We start from the raw sequence: 17337 nt of genomic DNA, 5'->3' as shown, positions 1-17337 counted from the left end.
ATCCGTCATTTGGTGAGCATTTATCACATCAGGGCGATGAAAATACTTTTTAGTGATGATTTCATTGTGGAAGTCCATTTCAAAAAGCAATCCATTATAATATGTCCCCTCATTTGCAGCTTACCTAACAATTTGTCTCATTGTTATTCAGATTTAGCATATGCTCTTTCAGCCTGGGTGTCCCGCTGCAATCGGAGAGGGAATGAGCTAAACTTGCACCATCTGAGCGGGGCAGATGGCTGCTGGTTAATTTAGCATGAACCCTGGACCCGCACCACCTTTTCCCCTGCTCATAAACATTCCACACGGAGGACTACACCGCTGATTAGTCATACTGTCACTATGTTCCCTCTCAGCGGCTCAGGCAATAGGTCTCAATTAGCTGAGAGACAAGCAAAAGATTTACTACAGAGCAAATGAAATAACTCAGCTCAACACCCAATGAGAAAAAGTCCAATCTTTGGCTTATTGGTGAGTCAATGTACAGGCGAATGTGGCAGATAGAGTCTAGCTAGTGGTTGCCATGTTCTATTAGCTTTCTATGAGATTGGATAGTTTATTAACGGCTACCCAAAGTGCCCTTGACTTACTCTTTCTATATGTTATTAACCTCTCAATGCTGTGTCCTCCAATTAAAGTTTCATCTTGCTGTCAGCTGAGTGAGCTAAGGAACCCTATTAATGAAACGGACCAAGGGGAGGAAATTACACATTGTTGCCTTTTAGTTCTGTTCACACTGGCTTTTAATAGTAGTCCAGCTTTTTAAACCATAACGTGCTGTTTACTGCTACTAACGGTTAGCATGTTAAACCACGTTTTAAGCAATCATTTTAACCCAAGTAGTTGTCTTTCCACAACCCTAACCTAGTGGTATTTGTGCCTAAACCTAATCAGATATTAACCACAGCATTGTGTCTTCTGGCAAGAGATATCGTTCCATTAAAGCAAAGACAGCCAGAATGTGAAACAGTTTGTTCCCACAGGCCATAAGAATTAAAATAAAAATTTTAAATAATTTGAACTATTTTAATATCATTTTGTAATATTTTTAGCTCCTGTACTGATTGCACTTTTAGCTTAACTTTGGCACAAGGATTCTGAGTAACGCAATTTCGTTCCTCTATAAGTTTATATATAGGTGGAATGACAATAAATTAATTGAACTTGAATTTGATTTTGTAACAGTATAGTACGTAGCATAACGTTACATAGCATAACGTTACATAGCATAACGTTACATAGCATAACGTTACATAGCATAACGTTATATAGCATAACGTTATATAGCATAACGTTACATAGCATAACGTTACATAGCATAACGTTACATAGCATAACGTTACATAGCATAATGTAGCATAGCATGACGTTAAAAAGCACAACGTTACACAGCATAACATTATGTAGCATAAAATTACATAGCATAACATTATGTAGCATAACGTTACATAGATAGCATAACGTAACATAGCATAACATTACATAGCATAACATTACATAGCATAACATTACATAGCATAACATTACATAGCATAACATTACATAGCATAACGTTACATAGCATAATGTAGCTTAGCATGACGTTAAAAAGCACAACGTTACACAGCATAACATTATGTAGCATAAAATTACATAGCATAACATTATGTAGCATAATGTTACATAGCTTAACGCTACGTAGTATAACGTTACACAGCATAACGTTACACAGCATAACGTTATATAGCATAACGTTGCATAGCATAACATTATATAGCACAACATTATATAGCATAACATTATATAGCATAACGTTACATAGCATAATGTTACATAGCATAATGTAACATAGAGAAATATTATGTTCATATTCTAATGACGTATCTACTTGTAGGTGGAGTCTGCCCTTTCTTAAGCATTATAATGTAGTTTTAACAGCTGTTAACAGCCATTTAATATGCTGATAACATCCGAAAGAGGGGGCACTTAAAATATGTTGCTGTAGCCAGCAGCTGGTTAGCCTATCTTTGCACAAACACAGGAAATCTGACTACACGCACCTCTAAAGCTCACTAATCAACGCATTTTTTCTTCTTGTTTAATATGTACAAAAACAGAGGAAACCAGGACAGATGTTAGCATTTTTTCACTTCTGTTTTGTATGTGTGTGTGTGTGTGTGTGTGATTGTGGTATCTCATCTACCTCTCAAGCTAAATGTCAAACTGTTCCTTTAAAAAATGACTGAAGTTTGCCCGTTAGCTACTTTCTTTCAGAAGTTACCTCTGTGACTATAAGATCTAATTAAGTTATCAGTCAGCATTTCCCAACCCATGCATCAGCTCCACAACCTGTTCCTCAGGTTATACAGTAACACAATTCCAACTTAACCCAAATAAATGAGACTGCAGAGCACATTTCTCTTCTTCCGCATCCTCTCCTGAACTACATCTCTTTTCTCAGCTAAGGGAAAAGTTAAGCAAAACAAACGAGTCTCCAATGACTCACCGGCGATGCCTCAGATGGCAGGAAGCAGAGGTGATTGAAGGGGGAGCACCACCGAGGCCCAGAGGCTCCCGGTGCTTCATCGCTCATGCAGGGCAGCGCCGCGAGGGAAGAGCCACAGGTGGCTGGCAGTGATGGATACCAGGGCCGCCGTATAATCTTTCACCCTTTCAAAAATTGTTTGAGAAGCAAGCTGTCAGAGGGTGCCACTGCAGAGCGGACCCTCACGGCTCGCCGCAGAACTTAAATGTCAGCTCATGACTGCGTCTGGGGGATGCCAGTGCAAAATTGAAATCACAGTCCTGGTGGCAGTCTGACAGAGTGGTTATTGTGCAGCTTATCAGGAGGAAAGTGAAAAAAGAGAGATTTGCCTCTCTCTTGTGTGTCTGGGGAATATTGGCCTCCATCAAAATGTTAGAAGGAAACAGCTGACATAGACATCTGAAAAGTAAGTTGTTAGCGAAGGGAAAAGTTTTCGTCATCACAGCTCCGCGTTCGATGCGTAGATTGAGACTAAATGATGGTTCATAGGGGAGATGTGATTGAGGATGTGGAAACGTGATTCAATGAGTGCAGGGTGACATTTATTTTCTCCTGGCCTTTTGGCTCCGGAGCTTATTTATAGGGGAGTTAACTCGATTGTGAGAGCAAGGCAGTCAAGATGGCCATTTTTCACACCGCAATAAGATTAGTACAATATGACAGCGATTACACAGAGTGCTCATAATTTGCCAGCAACAGGGTGCTGACTCAATCAAACCATTATCACAGACACTGGGGATGATTTTTTTTGGCATTTAGTAAAGCCAGAATAACAATAGAGAAGTACATTTATTTTTAAACGGTAATTCATGTATGTTTAACCTTTTAACACGCATCACCTGAATACAGCAGATTTTTATGGTTTCAGTTGGAACAACTTTGGATCAGTACAGGATCTTTGCACAGTGGGTTTATCAGACATTTTCTCATTTAAAATAGCTGTCTATTGTTGCTGGAATCAAGGTTGATGAGAGCTGAGAGACTGAATTAAAACAGTGAAGTTAGAGGCTGTAAAAACTAAAACAATGCTAAAATGTAGTGGTGATAGCGGGTTTATCACTACAAGCGACTCCTTCAACATTCACATTTGATCTGTTATTCATACACAAACTTTGATTATTACAGCTGGGAAATACAAAGCAGAAAGGCCAGTTTGAGGAATAGATCAGGCTCAGAGGTAACACATGCCCTATTGTGTGTATATTAGGAGACAAAGTAGATGGGTTACCTGCAAGGAAAAGGAGATTTGTAACACTGGGTTGTCCTATTATGAACTGGAAGATAAGAATTCCAAGCTGTTTCAGTTTGAGTAGTTGGCTGGAAGAGTTTATTGATTTCATTGGGATGGAAAGAGCAGCCGCTACAATAAGGCACTTTGATCTGGACCAGGAGGGTCTGTCGGATACTGAAAGGTCATACTTGAGCTCCTTAACAGATTATGTGTAATGGAATAGTTTTTTAAGGTTTCTTTGTTTAAAAAAAAAAAAAATGTCTTGATGTATTGTATTTATTGATGCCTACCCTATCATACTTTGCAAAGTTATCCAAAAAGGCCAGAACACTGAACACTAGTTTGGACAGTATTTTAAAATGTTACAAAGTTATGGTGTTATGATGCTAGGCAACTATGCAACATCGTGTTGCAGCAAAAGATAACCCCAGTTCAGCTTTTTTGCTGGGTAACCCTGCATTAAAAACCAGAGCATTCCAACACAGTAGTCTCAGTGAAATGAATGTGAGGGCTGTGAATACTGATCTAAATTTCACCACAGAGGGGGAAGTTGAGGTCAAAATACTGAATACTTAAAAATACTGAAAATATATTTTAGTACATTATAAAGTGTGTGTGTGTGTGTGTGTGTGTCTGGGGGAAAAGAATGAAGCACAGGTATGTCCAGTTGTACCGTTCAGATTCAGCTGTGGGATGTTTTCCTGCATGACATTTCATTATCTGCATCATTTTAATTGATTTTTTTCCCCACTCCATCTATAAAAAACACCATCAGATAAGGCAATCTTGCAAAGCCACAAGGGTGCTCAGCTAAGAATGAAATGTATCTGCATCAAATAAATGTTTTTTGATGGATTCTGCATTGATTTAATGCAGGAGAGTGAAAATTATCAGATAATGATTTTTATTTATAAACCACGCTGCAACCGAGGCTATATTTATGGACTTTATCTCACTGGATGTGTGTTTGTGTGTGCTTGCAGGTCTGAAACGAAGCTATTCCTGTGAAGTCTGCAGCGTCACACTGAACTCGGTGGCACAGTACCATGCACATCTGCAGGGCTCAAAGCACCAAAACAAGTGAGTAGATCACGCCAGAGCGCACTGCAGAAACAGAAACTCATTTCCACTTTTAACTATTGATGCCGCGGTGATTAATGCTAAACGCTAACACCTCATCGTTGGCACGGAATATGTCGTTTTCTTTGCTTTCATCCGTGACCTTGAAATCCCCGGCTTCTTAAGGGAGCCTGCGCAATTTAGATACAGTGCATTTCACATTGCATGCATAAATGATGAGAGTATTGTAGAGTGCTGCAATGCTGAGACTGAAATCTAGACGGGCTCATTTTTTTGCCAAGGGTATCCTGTGATAAGCCTAGTTCAGTCTCATTAGAAGCAATTTTAAGGGGGAAAATTCTTTAATTGAGCCTTTTCCTTTCTTAACCGGTGGCTGCGACGCCTGCAAGAGCCAGTCTCGAGCTGAGAATCAACAGTATAGTCACAACAAACAGCCAGCCTGCTGGAGTTCACTCTCCACCAGCCTCCTGTCTCAAAAAAAGGCTATAAAACAAAAGCTCATTAAAAGAAAAAAGCTGCACATACACACACAGCCAATTCCCTGAATCTCACTACAGGTATATTAAATGAATACAGAGAGGAGCTTTTGTAAAAACGTACGCACCATTAAGCCAATCTACAAGTTGTTCTAAACATAATGGGACAGGTACTGAACAAAAACACCAGCATTTACACAGTATGAGCATCTAATGTTAGTTCTTCATCTGTTTTAAACTTACAAAACACGTCGTAAAAAACAAAATGAAACAAGAAACAAGCTGATATTTCCTTCTAAATGTTGTTGAGGTAGTCTTATTATTTAGAGCAGTGATTCCCAAATGGGGGTATTAGTACCTCAGGGCTCTGTAGTAGTATTTCAGCTACTTAGAAAGAAGTATACCTTTATATTTGCATTTAGGAGGATTATGAATACATAAATAGAATTAGAATTGGTGTGATGCTGATAGATTTCTCATACCAGTGCATTTATTAAACTTTCCTACTTGAACATTATATAGGCATCTGGGTTTCCGTTATCCGGTAATTACCGGACTTTGACCGGTAAAATCTGCCGATGTCCGGTAATTTTTAACCCCTCCGGTTAAAATGTCCGGTGAAAATATTCCCTCTTAAGCACAATTTGAATTTTGTATGTCACAGTATGTACTTTCGATGAGGATAAACTGATATTTGACAGCCCCGCTCATCGATGCCGCAAGTGTGCAACGAGACGCCATCGCTGTAATGACAGCGCTCCGCGGCCTCTGAAGTTCTCATTTTATTTGATATAGCCTACTTTTCGATAAAAAGATTACGCTATAAATTGACATGCCTTGATATCATTGTTATGTAGCCTGCATATCATTTATCATTTTAAGCTCAATAAATTCAGATAATATTTGACCGGAATTTCAAACATTTGTCCGGTAAAATTGAAAACTGGCCGGTCACGTTGTCCGGTGCCAATTATTTCTAGTGGAAACCCTGATAGGCATACATAAACATTGCATGTACTGCACATTCTTATCACTCAGCGCTAGCAATAAATATGTGACAACATTCAGTCTAGTTCTAATCACATTCTGTGTAGCATCTTTAGAATATTTCTTATCACAATAACCAATGAATTACTAACTATAACAGGTCAGCTGTAACATCCGACATCTCCTCTGCAAAGATTACTTGACCTAAAGCAATGTCAGTAGGAACCAGAGGTCTGCAGACTGTCTGTGGTAGTGCGTGGGCTCTGGGCAGTAGGTGTGAATTGATGGGGGCTTACATGGTGCATGTCCTGGAATTAATTCCCCCTGCTGGGCACTTTCTGGCTGCACACATCCACAGGGATGCTGGCATCAGGAGACGTGACGTGCCGTTTAACAGCCCTGCGCTTTAGTCACAGATGCCTGCACCGCCTTGTTGGAGCCACTGGGTTTCTATGCAGATCCTCCTTCATATACTCACACACACACACACACACACAAACATACACACATTCCCTGAGCAGGGAATTTAGACAAAACGCGACCTAACACCCCCCCCACACGCATAGCCTGTAACGGTGCCTCAGGTCTATTTAGGTCATTTGCTTAATGCTAGTTTACACGGACAGAATAAAGGCTTATATGCTTTACAAAACTCCAGAGAGGGGCTGAGGATAATATTTGATGTGTCTGATGTCCTTTATCACAACAGCACTGGAAAAAAAGATTACACAAAGGCATTTGCTGTCTGTCTAAGCCTGAAAAGGAGGGGGCGGAAATTGGAAACTTTGCCATGTATTTGTTTTTAGATAAGAAATCATAATTTGAAAGATGGGAATTTTAAAACACCTAAAGCCATGAATTGTATTAGGCCATAACAAGCTTGTCTCAACAAGCTAGTGGAGGTAGAAGAAGCTTTCGGATGACTGGTTCTGGCATATTTACTTAACCGTTGTGGACAAAGCAACCAAATTAAACTCTCGACTGTCTGGTACATATAATCTGCGTTGCATGTGTGCTATTTATGTTCAGCCAAAAAGGGTTTAGTCCAGAAATGAGAAACAGTAGAATAACCTTTTTTTACTGTTAAAAAAGAGCCACAGCATAGAGATAGATCGCTTGAAAAATGTGTTGGTTCTTTCAAAATATTGCCAAGTTGACTTTAAAGTGAAATTAGTTGGGGGGGTGGGGGGGGATTTAGTAATCTTACTGTTAAAATATGACCATGAAGAAAGGGTGTATTTGTTTGGGTGTTTAGTTCAAATATCAACATTCTTTACTGACTCTACCTTTAATATGGTGTAGACCACCAATACAATTTAATTTCTAAAAAGACTTAAGTCACAATAGCATAAGTAGTCCAGACAATCACATTTTATCCTCAAATCACTGGAATCTCTGAGCTGTAGTCAATTGGTCTCTGCAGTTATTGATGTGTCTACTTCCATCTGTGGTTATTTGCATGACTCAACAGGTCAACTGAGGTCAGGTTGTGTGTGTGTTGGTTGGTTTGATTATGTCACTCGATATGAAATGGGTCACATTGATGGAAACAAAGCCCACTGGCTGCATGGCTTTGTATATGTAGCCATTTGATGCTAAGATGAACTAAGGGTAGGAAAGAAATGAGGAAGCTCAATTTTGACTCAAGAGGAGAACAAATAATCTATTCATGAGAGGCGTACTAATGAGAAGTGTGATCAATATCCTCTAACAAGCCAGCTACATGAGTACAACAACTAAAGCTTAGTCCCTTAGCTTAGTTATTTGCTGCTGGCATCAAAAGCAGGAGCCTCGAACCTAATGGACTTTGATTTACAAGATTATCAAGATTTACAAGTTTGGTTTGGCTTCATGGCATGTTTCCCTACTCTCTTTTTTCTTTTTTTACTCTTTCTCATTTGTGCTCCACTCTGCTCTCACCTCCTCAGTTTCCCAACCTGAATTAGAAAAACTTAATGTAGCTTCTTTCTTTTTTTTGACTCTGTTGCAGCGGCATGGTAAGTCTGTCTTTCAAAGACTAAAATAGCCAAGAGGCTTTATGTGGTCCCCTAGCTGAGGAGGAGAGGAAGAGCTCAGTGCTGAGAGCAGCAGTGAAGCCATTGAAATGCTAGACTGGTTTGACCGGTCAGTGTTAACTGAGGGGAAAGGAGAGGGAACCCCATTTGACCTTTAGATGAATAGAACTGTTAGAGCTCTCTCTGTTGGCCTCTCTCTGCCACTCACTGACTAAGACACAGTAAACACTGGGTGGCAGCCATTTACCGATTCATCTGGTGATCTGTTTTTACAGGTATTGACCTTTGCAGTGTTTTGATCTCAATGTACATCAGTAGTCATCATTCATTAGCATGTTGAGCATGAGAAGGTTAAAGCTGTGTAGTTATTGGATTTAATAGATAAGAAAAGCTTCAACTGAAGATTGAATATTCCCCACACAAGTAAAGCATTTAAGAGCTATTTAAGTACAGTCCATTTACCATTTACCATGAAAAAAAGGAAAGATTTCTGCTCTCAATTAAAACAGTTTGGACTGTTGTTGAAAGATGTTCTGAGTTTATGGGCCACCTCCATCTGGCAGAAAAGATCAAGTTATCTACTGAAATCTGCGTATCGCCACTAACCCTACAGCTACTGGGCTAATATAAGTTGTCTATAGTTTGGTGGCCAGCTTGATATATTTGGTGTTGGTTAATTGCCATGATCAGATAAGTCATTTTTATGTGTAAGAAAACCTTTTCCAAAGCAAGCATAACTTTTGTCTTTAAAGAATAACAATATAGCCTCGGGTGTCGGGTGTCGGGTGGAGTACCAGACAGGTTCAGGCGGTGTACAGAATTATAATGTGCAGTATTCACAGCAGTCATGGCAAGACTCTTTGCCAGCTGTAATACCCTCCAGTGGATAATGGCACCGTTAGCACTTGTTATGAAGTTCGATGCTCTGGTTTTAAATGATGTGCTTCTGACTCACTGTAACTAATAATGGCATGATACTCAGACTGCGTGGACAGTTCTTTACTGTTTCAATCTCACAAAGATCATGACCTGTCTTACTCTCTTTTTTGTAATAATGTCTTTTTAATAACATGCCTGACCTCTTAAGATGGATCAGGATTGTTCAGAGTCAACAGAATTCCACAGATGCCTTCCATATTTTATAATAGATGAATACTGTGAAATGAATTTGGTTCGGTTAGAACTCCTAACCATCTCTCACTTAGTGATACCACAATATGTGATTGTCACATATACATAAACATTTGTTATTGTATATAATATTGTATATTATAATCATCTCAGAAAACCTGAAACATCTGTTACAGAATAAAACCACTGTTAAAAAATGTTAATTATATCTCATGCATATGAAGATGAACCATAAGAATCTCTTTGCCACGTTGCACCACCATGTCTCTACAGTAGCCCAGAACAGACAAATCATCACTGACTCTAGGGAGGGCCTTTAATGTTTTTTGTGAGTTTTGCAGCCACTGTTGGTTCCACTTGGAAGGGGGCATGAGGGGAGGGGTATTCACTTTGTTGCCATCTGTTACATAACTGCTAGAAACCTATTAAATACTTCACATTTTTAGTCAGTTTTCATGATGTTATTTTGCATTTTAAACCATAGTTTACTCTATCGTAAACAGCTGAATGGGGCTTGAGGAGATCAGGGATAAAAGCCTTGTTAATATGGGTATTTCTGCAGTGCAGATGGACTCGGTTGCTATCGATAGGTCAGTGACTGACAGTGTAATTATTGTGCCATCCCCTCATCCCAGGACAGCCATCCATCAAGATCCAAGCATTCCCACTACATGCATGTTTTTATCTTGCATGCATGAGTACAGACACATGTGTGCATACTAATGGGTTTTTAGATTCAACCATGCTAATGGTCTGTAGAAAGTAATAAGTCACATATCTCCTCACTGCTGAAGCATATGAATCTGTTACAGATTATTTCACACTGTGATGAAAGGATTTCTTTTTTTTTAAACACTGCAGTGTGTCTTTGTTGGTTATTATCTTAAGATAAACATTTACTGTTTTCATCCCTCCTTGTTTGACATCATATTGACTCTAGCATCCAAAAAATGTGAGATTACTGTTCTGGAAAAACAATGCAAGTGTAAATGTATTGTTTTTCTTACTGTTGAGTTGCTTTCATGACCTTTGGGCACTTGAAAACTGTTAAAAGCTTGGATGTATAACGTCTGACACACATCAGTGAAGATGAATCCCCCATTTCTGGAAAAAAAATGCGCTTTTTGATCAAAGTTGAATGCATCAACCCTGCCAGCTGAGAGCCTGATGAATCACTTATGTGAAGGATTTCTTTTTATCCAGATTGTTTTGTTGCTGCAGACATTGTGCAGTCAACAGTGATTTGAAATAATATTTATCTAATGATGAGTCACTCAGTCTCCAGATGCTTTGCTTCTGTCTGACAACCCTCAACCTCCCTGACTGATTTATACACTGTAAAAGGTTTGCACTGTGTCTCCGTAACACATGCAAATGCTTTGCTTCAATGGGTTGTGATCTTACACAGCACTTGCAACATCACATGCAAAAGACAAATTACATCAATTTGTCTTTGTACACGACTAAGAGCCAGCCACACTAGCAGCTCTGTGAGGCTGCACTAAATGCTAACATCAGCATGCAAACATGCTCATAATGACGGTGTGAGTTGAAAATGTAAATTGATGTTTGCTAACATTTGTTAATTAGCAGTAAAATGAACTTATGTGGTTAGTTTTGTTGGCATTAGGTCATGAACCAACATATTGGACAAATGAAAACTTTGAAAAGTCACTCAATCTAAAAAAGTTATTACAATTCACCCTACAAAGGAAATGAATGTGTGTACCAAATTTCATGGCAGTCCATCCAGTAGTCAATATACAGTATTTTACTTAGAAGCACAAATGTCAACCTCATGGTGGTGCTACAGGTAAAATCAAGGGAACAACAAAGTCATTAGGATGCATCTGCTGGGAGCCATGAATGTCTATACAAAATTTTATGGCAATCCAACCAGAAGATTTTGAATCACTTCACTGGATAAATGCAAACTTTTACTTGCTGGTAGCGCTAGAGGAAAAATCCTTACAGTACATCCTCTTGGCACCATGAATATCTGTGCCAAATGCTATGGTAATCTATCTAATTGTTTTTGAGACATTTCACTAATGACCAAAAATATCAACCTCGTGGTAGTGCTGGAGAAAAAGTCAGGGGATCACCAAAGTAGGATTCATCCTCTGGGCACCATGAATATCTTTTACAAATTCTATGGTCATGCATCCATTAATTGTTGATATATTTCACTTATGACCAAAAATATCAACCTCATTGTAGTGCTAGAAGAAAAATCACCTGAAGTCCTCAGAGTTCAACCTCTGGGCACCAAGAATATCTGTGCCAAATTCTGTGGAAATCCATCAAATAGTTGTTGAGACATTTCACTATGGACCAAAAACCCATCCTAAATATTGATGAGATATTTCTGTCTTGACCAAAATGGTGGATCAACCTACCACAGCCACACACATAATAAAAAGGCAATGTGTTTTGCTTTCACTGCATGGTGTCATTTTGGGAGGTGATATGTTCAGTGTGTAGGTTGCTATACTCTGACTCATGCTGTGTCCCCAGCTATGCCTGGAGAACATACTGTAATGTGTATTATATTCACCTAGGTTAAATCCAGCTGACAGGAGCAGCAGGATTTATTCTGTTTATCCTGGTAGCTCGCTCTATGCTCAGGCCAGAGATATGAAACAGAATGATATATTATGATGCCAGAGCTTGACTCCTACCTGTTTCTCCCCTACAGTCCCCTTGTGTCTCCACTCCATGCTTGCTAACAGGACAAGTGCCAATGCTCTCATCTGTCCACTTTAACACCCGGTGCCTTCACATCACATACTGTATGCCTCCTTTTAGAAACAGCGACACAGAGGCGGGCACATGGAATCTAAAGTTCGGCTGCCTGACACCTCCTCAAAATTGTTCCTCTGTTTTTGCTCATTCGTGATGACCAATTCACCAGAAGTTATTTGTGGATTGCTCTTTAAGATAATCCTCAGTGATCGCTGGACAGCAGATTCTACGCTCCCTAAAAATGACTTTATTCCCATAGCAATGACTCGCTCATTGATGTAAAAATAAATGAGTTAATCAAGAGATGACCAATTATTGACAAATGTGATAATTGATGATGGCAGACAGGTCTATCCAAAGGCTTCCTTTATGGTTCTCTCAGGCATGGCAGTCGATATAAGAGGGTAGCCTGGGGAGCAATCATCCCCTTGAGGCTCTATCCAGCCTGCCACAAATCACCATCACCACCATCATGATTCTTTCCTTCCATTCAAACCCTTTTTCAAACAAGTAAAACATGCACATACAAATGATCGCGTCTTCAAAGCATTGAGAGAAGGCTCTCTAATAAGCCTTGACAGTTTTCTCTCATTGCAATTCAGGCAACATATTTACTCTGTTCAAAAGCAAGCCAGATTCTGCTGGCAGCGTTTGTTATCTGTACAGTATGCGAAGGCTGGTACAGCTGTAGGAGAGCTCTGCTGGAAATAGACTGCTGCTTTGGACACGCTTTAGACACGGCAACAAAATGGCCATTAGGGTATCCCTGGGAAATATCAATTCCAAGTCCACCTCCTTTGAAATTTTCCGTGTCATGCCCAAATACATCCCAGCGACAACATGCCTGTCCCATGTCTAAATGAAATGTGGCTCTCTTTTTGACTTGCTTCACAGAGCAATATCCTTTGCAGTCTTTAGTTACCCAAAAACAATGAATGCTGATCACTTATTAATGATGCTTTCAGATGGTCTTCAGTCACTACAAGGTATAAATAATAGTTCATGTTGGCAGCCAGGATGTATTGTTTTCTCTTTTACAATACTTTACAACCTGGTACATTGTTCTGCTGTTTGTCTGCCAGGTGTTGTAGTGGACTCAACTCAGGACAATGAGCAATCAACCACCAACAAATACACTAGCAACTCAACTCTAACCACTAATATGTATCACTAATTGAGAAAATTGAGGGGAAAAAAACTGTACATTTGTACCTTGAGGACCCTGATGAAGGCCACAAGCTGAAACTATCTATCTATGTCTATTAATATAGTTATTCTTAACTACAAGTGTTGCTGGTGCTTTGACTTTTTTTTAATCTGTACATTCCCAATGGTATACATTGACAAGGAAAGCCCAGAATGCATTATTAATTAGAGTCTCTCTAGTGCTAGCAACACAAACTGGTAATTATCTCTTGTCATGTGCTAGCATGATGATTTATTCAAACCCGCCCTCCCAATGAGAAGTTAGATCAACCAGTACATCCACGTTGTTTCGACTTGTCTGCAAGCCCCTGCAACTTACTGTTACCTATAAATACATGTTGAGATTAGTTACAATGCAATTTGACTTTTTTTATTTGAAAAAAACTAAGGTGTTGATTTTTATTTTAATATCACAAGACAAAAAATAAGAAGCTTCCTTGCATCTGTCGCACCCTACAAAGGCAAATTGTATTTTAGATGTTCAAAGTGTTAAAATGAAATTGAAGTGCTATCAGGTACTGATAGACTAACCTTTCAAAACTGCTGTGCTGACAACTGCAACAGCTTAATTCAGAAAAATGACATCACCCTTATATTGTAGATACTGCATGATGATCTTCAGGCGACAACTTCATTTAACATAGAAAATGGAAAAGACTAAAATAAGCTCAGATATACGGTAGTGTTTTTTGAAATGAACTCATCAGTCGGGAAGCTGTGGAAAATGACTTTGGGCACCTGTGGTTCCGAAGGTGCTGTAAGGCTAAAAATTGAGCATGTACAGTTCATTGTGTGCTGAAGCAGAAAACAGCCAGGGCTGAGGCAGAGGGGAATTTTCGGTGCCATATTTTCCCAGCACTCATCTCCCGTGTAATGGATCTGTGATTTACAACAATGCACAGTGGGAGCTCTGTGAAGAGTCAGGCCATTTTTACACCTTGGGCCCATTAGCTGCTCAGTGGAGGGACTTATACAAACCACTTTATGAGCGTGAGGTAGGAGGATATTGATGACAAGACCAGCTCCCAGGCATGACAATCAAAGGTTGGGTAGGACGAATGACAAAGGCTGCAACACCGAAGAGAGAGATCGTCATGCTTTTTATTATTCGGCCCCATTTCCCCGATCATCAAGCCCCTAATTAATTCCCCCGGTGCACAGAGAGATAACTCAGTTGGCTGGGCAGAGCAGGCAATTGTCAATCTCCAAGTGGGGCAAGTGCCTGTCAGTACCTGCTTTCTTCCTCTCTTTCTTCCTCATTCTTCCATTGATAGTCTCTCTGGGGCTGAAACTGATGCTGGATGAGATGCCAGCCCTCATTTCATTTAATTAATTTAATTCCCCGGATTCGTCATTCACTAGAGGGTAATCAGATATTCACTTTGTTCATTTCTTTCACTGTTGAAGAAGGCTGGTACATACGGTATGTCTAACATATAGATGTACAGAGTTGTCCTCTCACTGTAGCTTCTATGCATCCAAATATCCCCTAAAATCAAGGCAAAGTTCAATGCTGTTAGCAAGTTTTTTATTTTAACATTTTATAAGCTGTATTAACACATATTTCATCAGTTCAACTGCAAAATTAAACTTTTAGCTTTTACCTAGTAAACTTTAATTAAACAACAGTGTCAGTATGCTAATGATGGTTTCTTAGAGAGAGAAATGATTTCAAATTTTTTCAGATTTGCTACAATTTTTCCTTTTTTCTGTTCAAAAAGACCAAGAAGAATTATGAGCCTGTCAGTAAATGACCCTGTTCCACTTGTTTTTTTCAATTAACACATCAAAAGCTTAAGTGGACACACTGAAAATTTGAAAATAGCTCAATACATCAAGAAAAGGTTTTTACGCTTGGTTGAGGTGGAAAAGTTGACAATGCGACAAATTGTAATTGAAAGAGACTCAGCAAATAAATCACTATGTAGATGATTTAAATGTCCAATGAAGTGTCTGCATCGCCTGTGTGGACCAATGAGACTGTAAAGCTTCTCCAGTTAATACATGAAACACATAGAAATGCTATATGGCAGTGGACTGGCAAGCTATTTTGGCATAGTGGCCAAACCGGGTAATTACAACTTCCAGGTCCAAATAGTCTTTTCTAATCATTCTATCATTTTAACATAGTAAATTCAACACATCACTAAATATGCACTGCAAATTGGTCTGGTTAAAATATCCATCGTTTTCTAAATAAATTCACATTTTTTATCAGAACTAGTTATATGTGTAATATCTCTAATATACATCGTCGTATCATCACTCTATGGTCGAACATTTTTCACAGTGTTGCTTATTGTTCCCTTTGGCTAGAGCAGGAACCCACAAAGAAATGGGCCCATTGCTCCATACATCCTCAAGTGAAATGTAAAAGGATTTTTTTTTTTTTTCCTTTTGCAAGCAGTCACTTTCTGTGCTGCACAAAGTCGCTTCAGCATCTTCTGAGATGTTAGTAATTCATAATCAGGAGTTGTGTGTGTGTGTGTGTGTGTGTGTGTGTGTGTGTGTGTGTGTGTGTGTGTGTGTGTGTGTGTATGTGTGTATGTGTGTATGTGTGTGTGTGCTCTATAAAACTATCCTGCATTCTCCTTGAATGTGCAAACAAACCAAAGTCCTCATGACGGTTTTTTTCCTGCTTTTTTTTCTCCACGGTGGATTATTAAATGCAAATGCGTCCAGCACTCCAACACTGTACAATAAAATAGTTTGGGACAGGTGACTTCCTCCGACACAGACGACACAGACAATGATAAGCCGCAACACAGCCGAAGCGGGCGAGGCTGTTTATCACGAAGAGGGAATTAACTTCAAAGGGATTTGAAAATGTCCATGTGGAATGTAGGATTGAGGATGAATTATGCATGAAAAAAAATGCTTCACCAGAGTAATGTGCTGACACAATTTGTCACACGCTAGAGGAATACATAAGTTGCAGAGTAGCCACGTTTTTGGAGAAGGTGATGTAGTCGGGTGGTGTGGTATCTCTGGGCTTGTTGGAGGTCGAACAGCTGTGTAACCTACACCTACTCGCACGGTGAATTACTTATGAGACCCTTCTTCACCCTCGAAAGGAAAGCTGGAAGCCTTGATATACAGTAGCTTTGCAAAATGTGTACTCTTGACTTTAAGTCTGTGAATTTGCCTGTGTGTGTGTGTGTGCGTGTGCGTGCGTGCGTGTGTGTGTGCGCAGTGCTAGCAGGATTTGAAGGCTGGGCTTGAGGCCATGTATCATCCCCAAGCTTCTTTAACAGCCTGTCCTGCTGTCAGTTTGGGGAGGATGCACATTTTAGCACTGACACTTTGATGGAGAGGAAGGCAAACAGCAGCAAGGATTTTTGAGATATTTAGACAGAAATCTGTCTTCTGACTTCTGTGGCTGAATCTAAACTCTTACATTTCCACTCCTCACTCAAACCAAGACGCCTTTAAGATGATGTTCTCAGTGCTCTCACTCCATTGACTAATCTATTGAAATCATCAGTAATCTGTTTGACATTACGCAGCACTGGAGAGGCATTCATTCAATGAATACTTCTGTTATAAAGAGTCAGAGCTCTCCAATGCAACACAGTATATCAGTAGATGTGTATTTATGTACTGTACTGCTAATAAAGTGAGGGAATAACCTGACTGTACATAGGTCATACTCTGCTTTTAGCCCCATTTACATTTCTAATTCCCTGCATGGACACAGTCTCAGATGGTAGAAAAGCTTCAGGAATCATCTGTGTACTCTTTAGCAGAGACAGGCAAAATAACCAGATACGCATTTGCCGAACCAACCAGTTAGTCTTCATCCTAGGAGTCTTTTTGTCTCGTGAAAGAGAAAAATACAGCTTGAAAACACATCCAGTAAAGTATAAATCACCATTGTGTCATTTGTAGATGTTTAAAAGAGGTACTGTATAAGATAATGTGGCACTTTAAGACTCTGCTCAG

At 39.5% G+C, this 17337-nt stretch overlaps 1 protein-coding gene across 1 annotated transcript in view; it reads left to right on the top strand.

The window, feature by feature from the left end:
- zmat4a (zinc finger, matrin-type 4a) overlaps positions 1–17337 on the top strand; it is a 157648-nt gene that overhangs the window by 116095 nt on the left and 24216 nt on the right. Inside the window, exon 6 of the mRNA XM_062417087.1 lies at positions 4739–4835. Within this exon, the coding sequence (XP_062273071.1) occupies positions 4739–4835 (97 nt within the window). The remainder of the gene's footprint in view (positions 1–4738; positions 4836–17337) is intronic.

This window comes from Scomber scombrus, chromosome 4 (assembly GCF_963691925.1).
Source record: "Scomber scombrus chromosome 4, fScoSco1.1, whole genome shotgun sequence".
Taxonomy (NCBI): Eukaryota; Metazoa; Chordata; class Actinopteri; order Scombriformes; family Scombridae; genus Scomber; species Scomber scombrus.
This window is presented reverse-complemented; position numbering and strand designations above follow the sequence as displayed.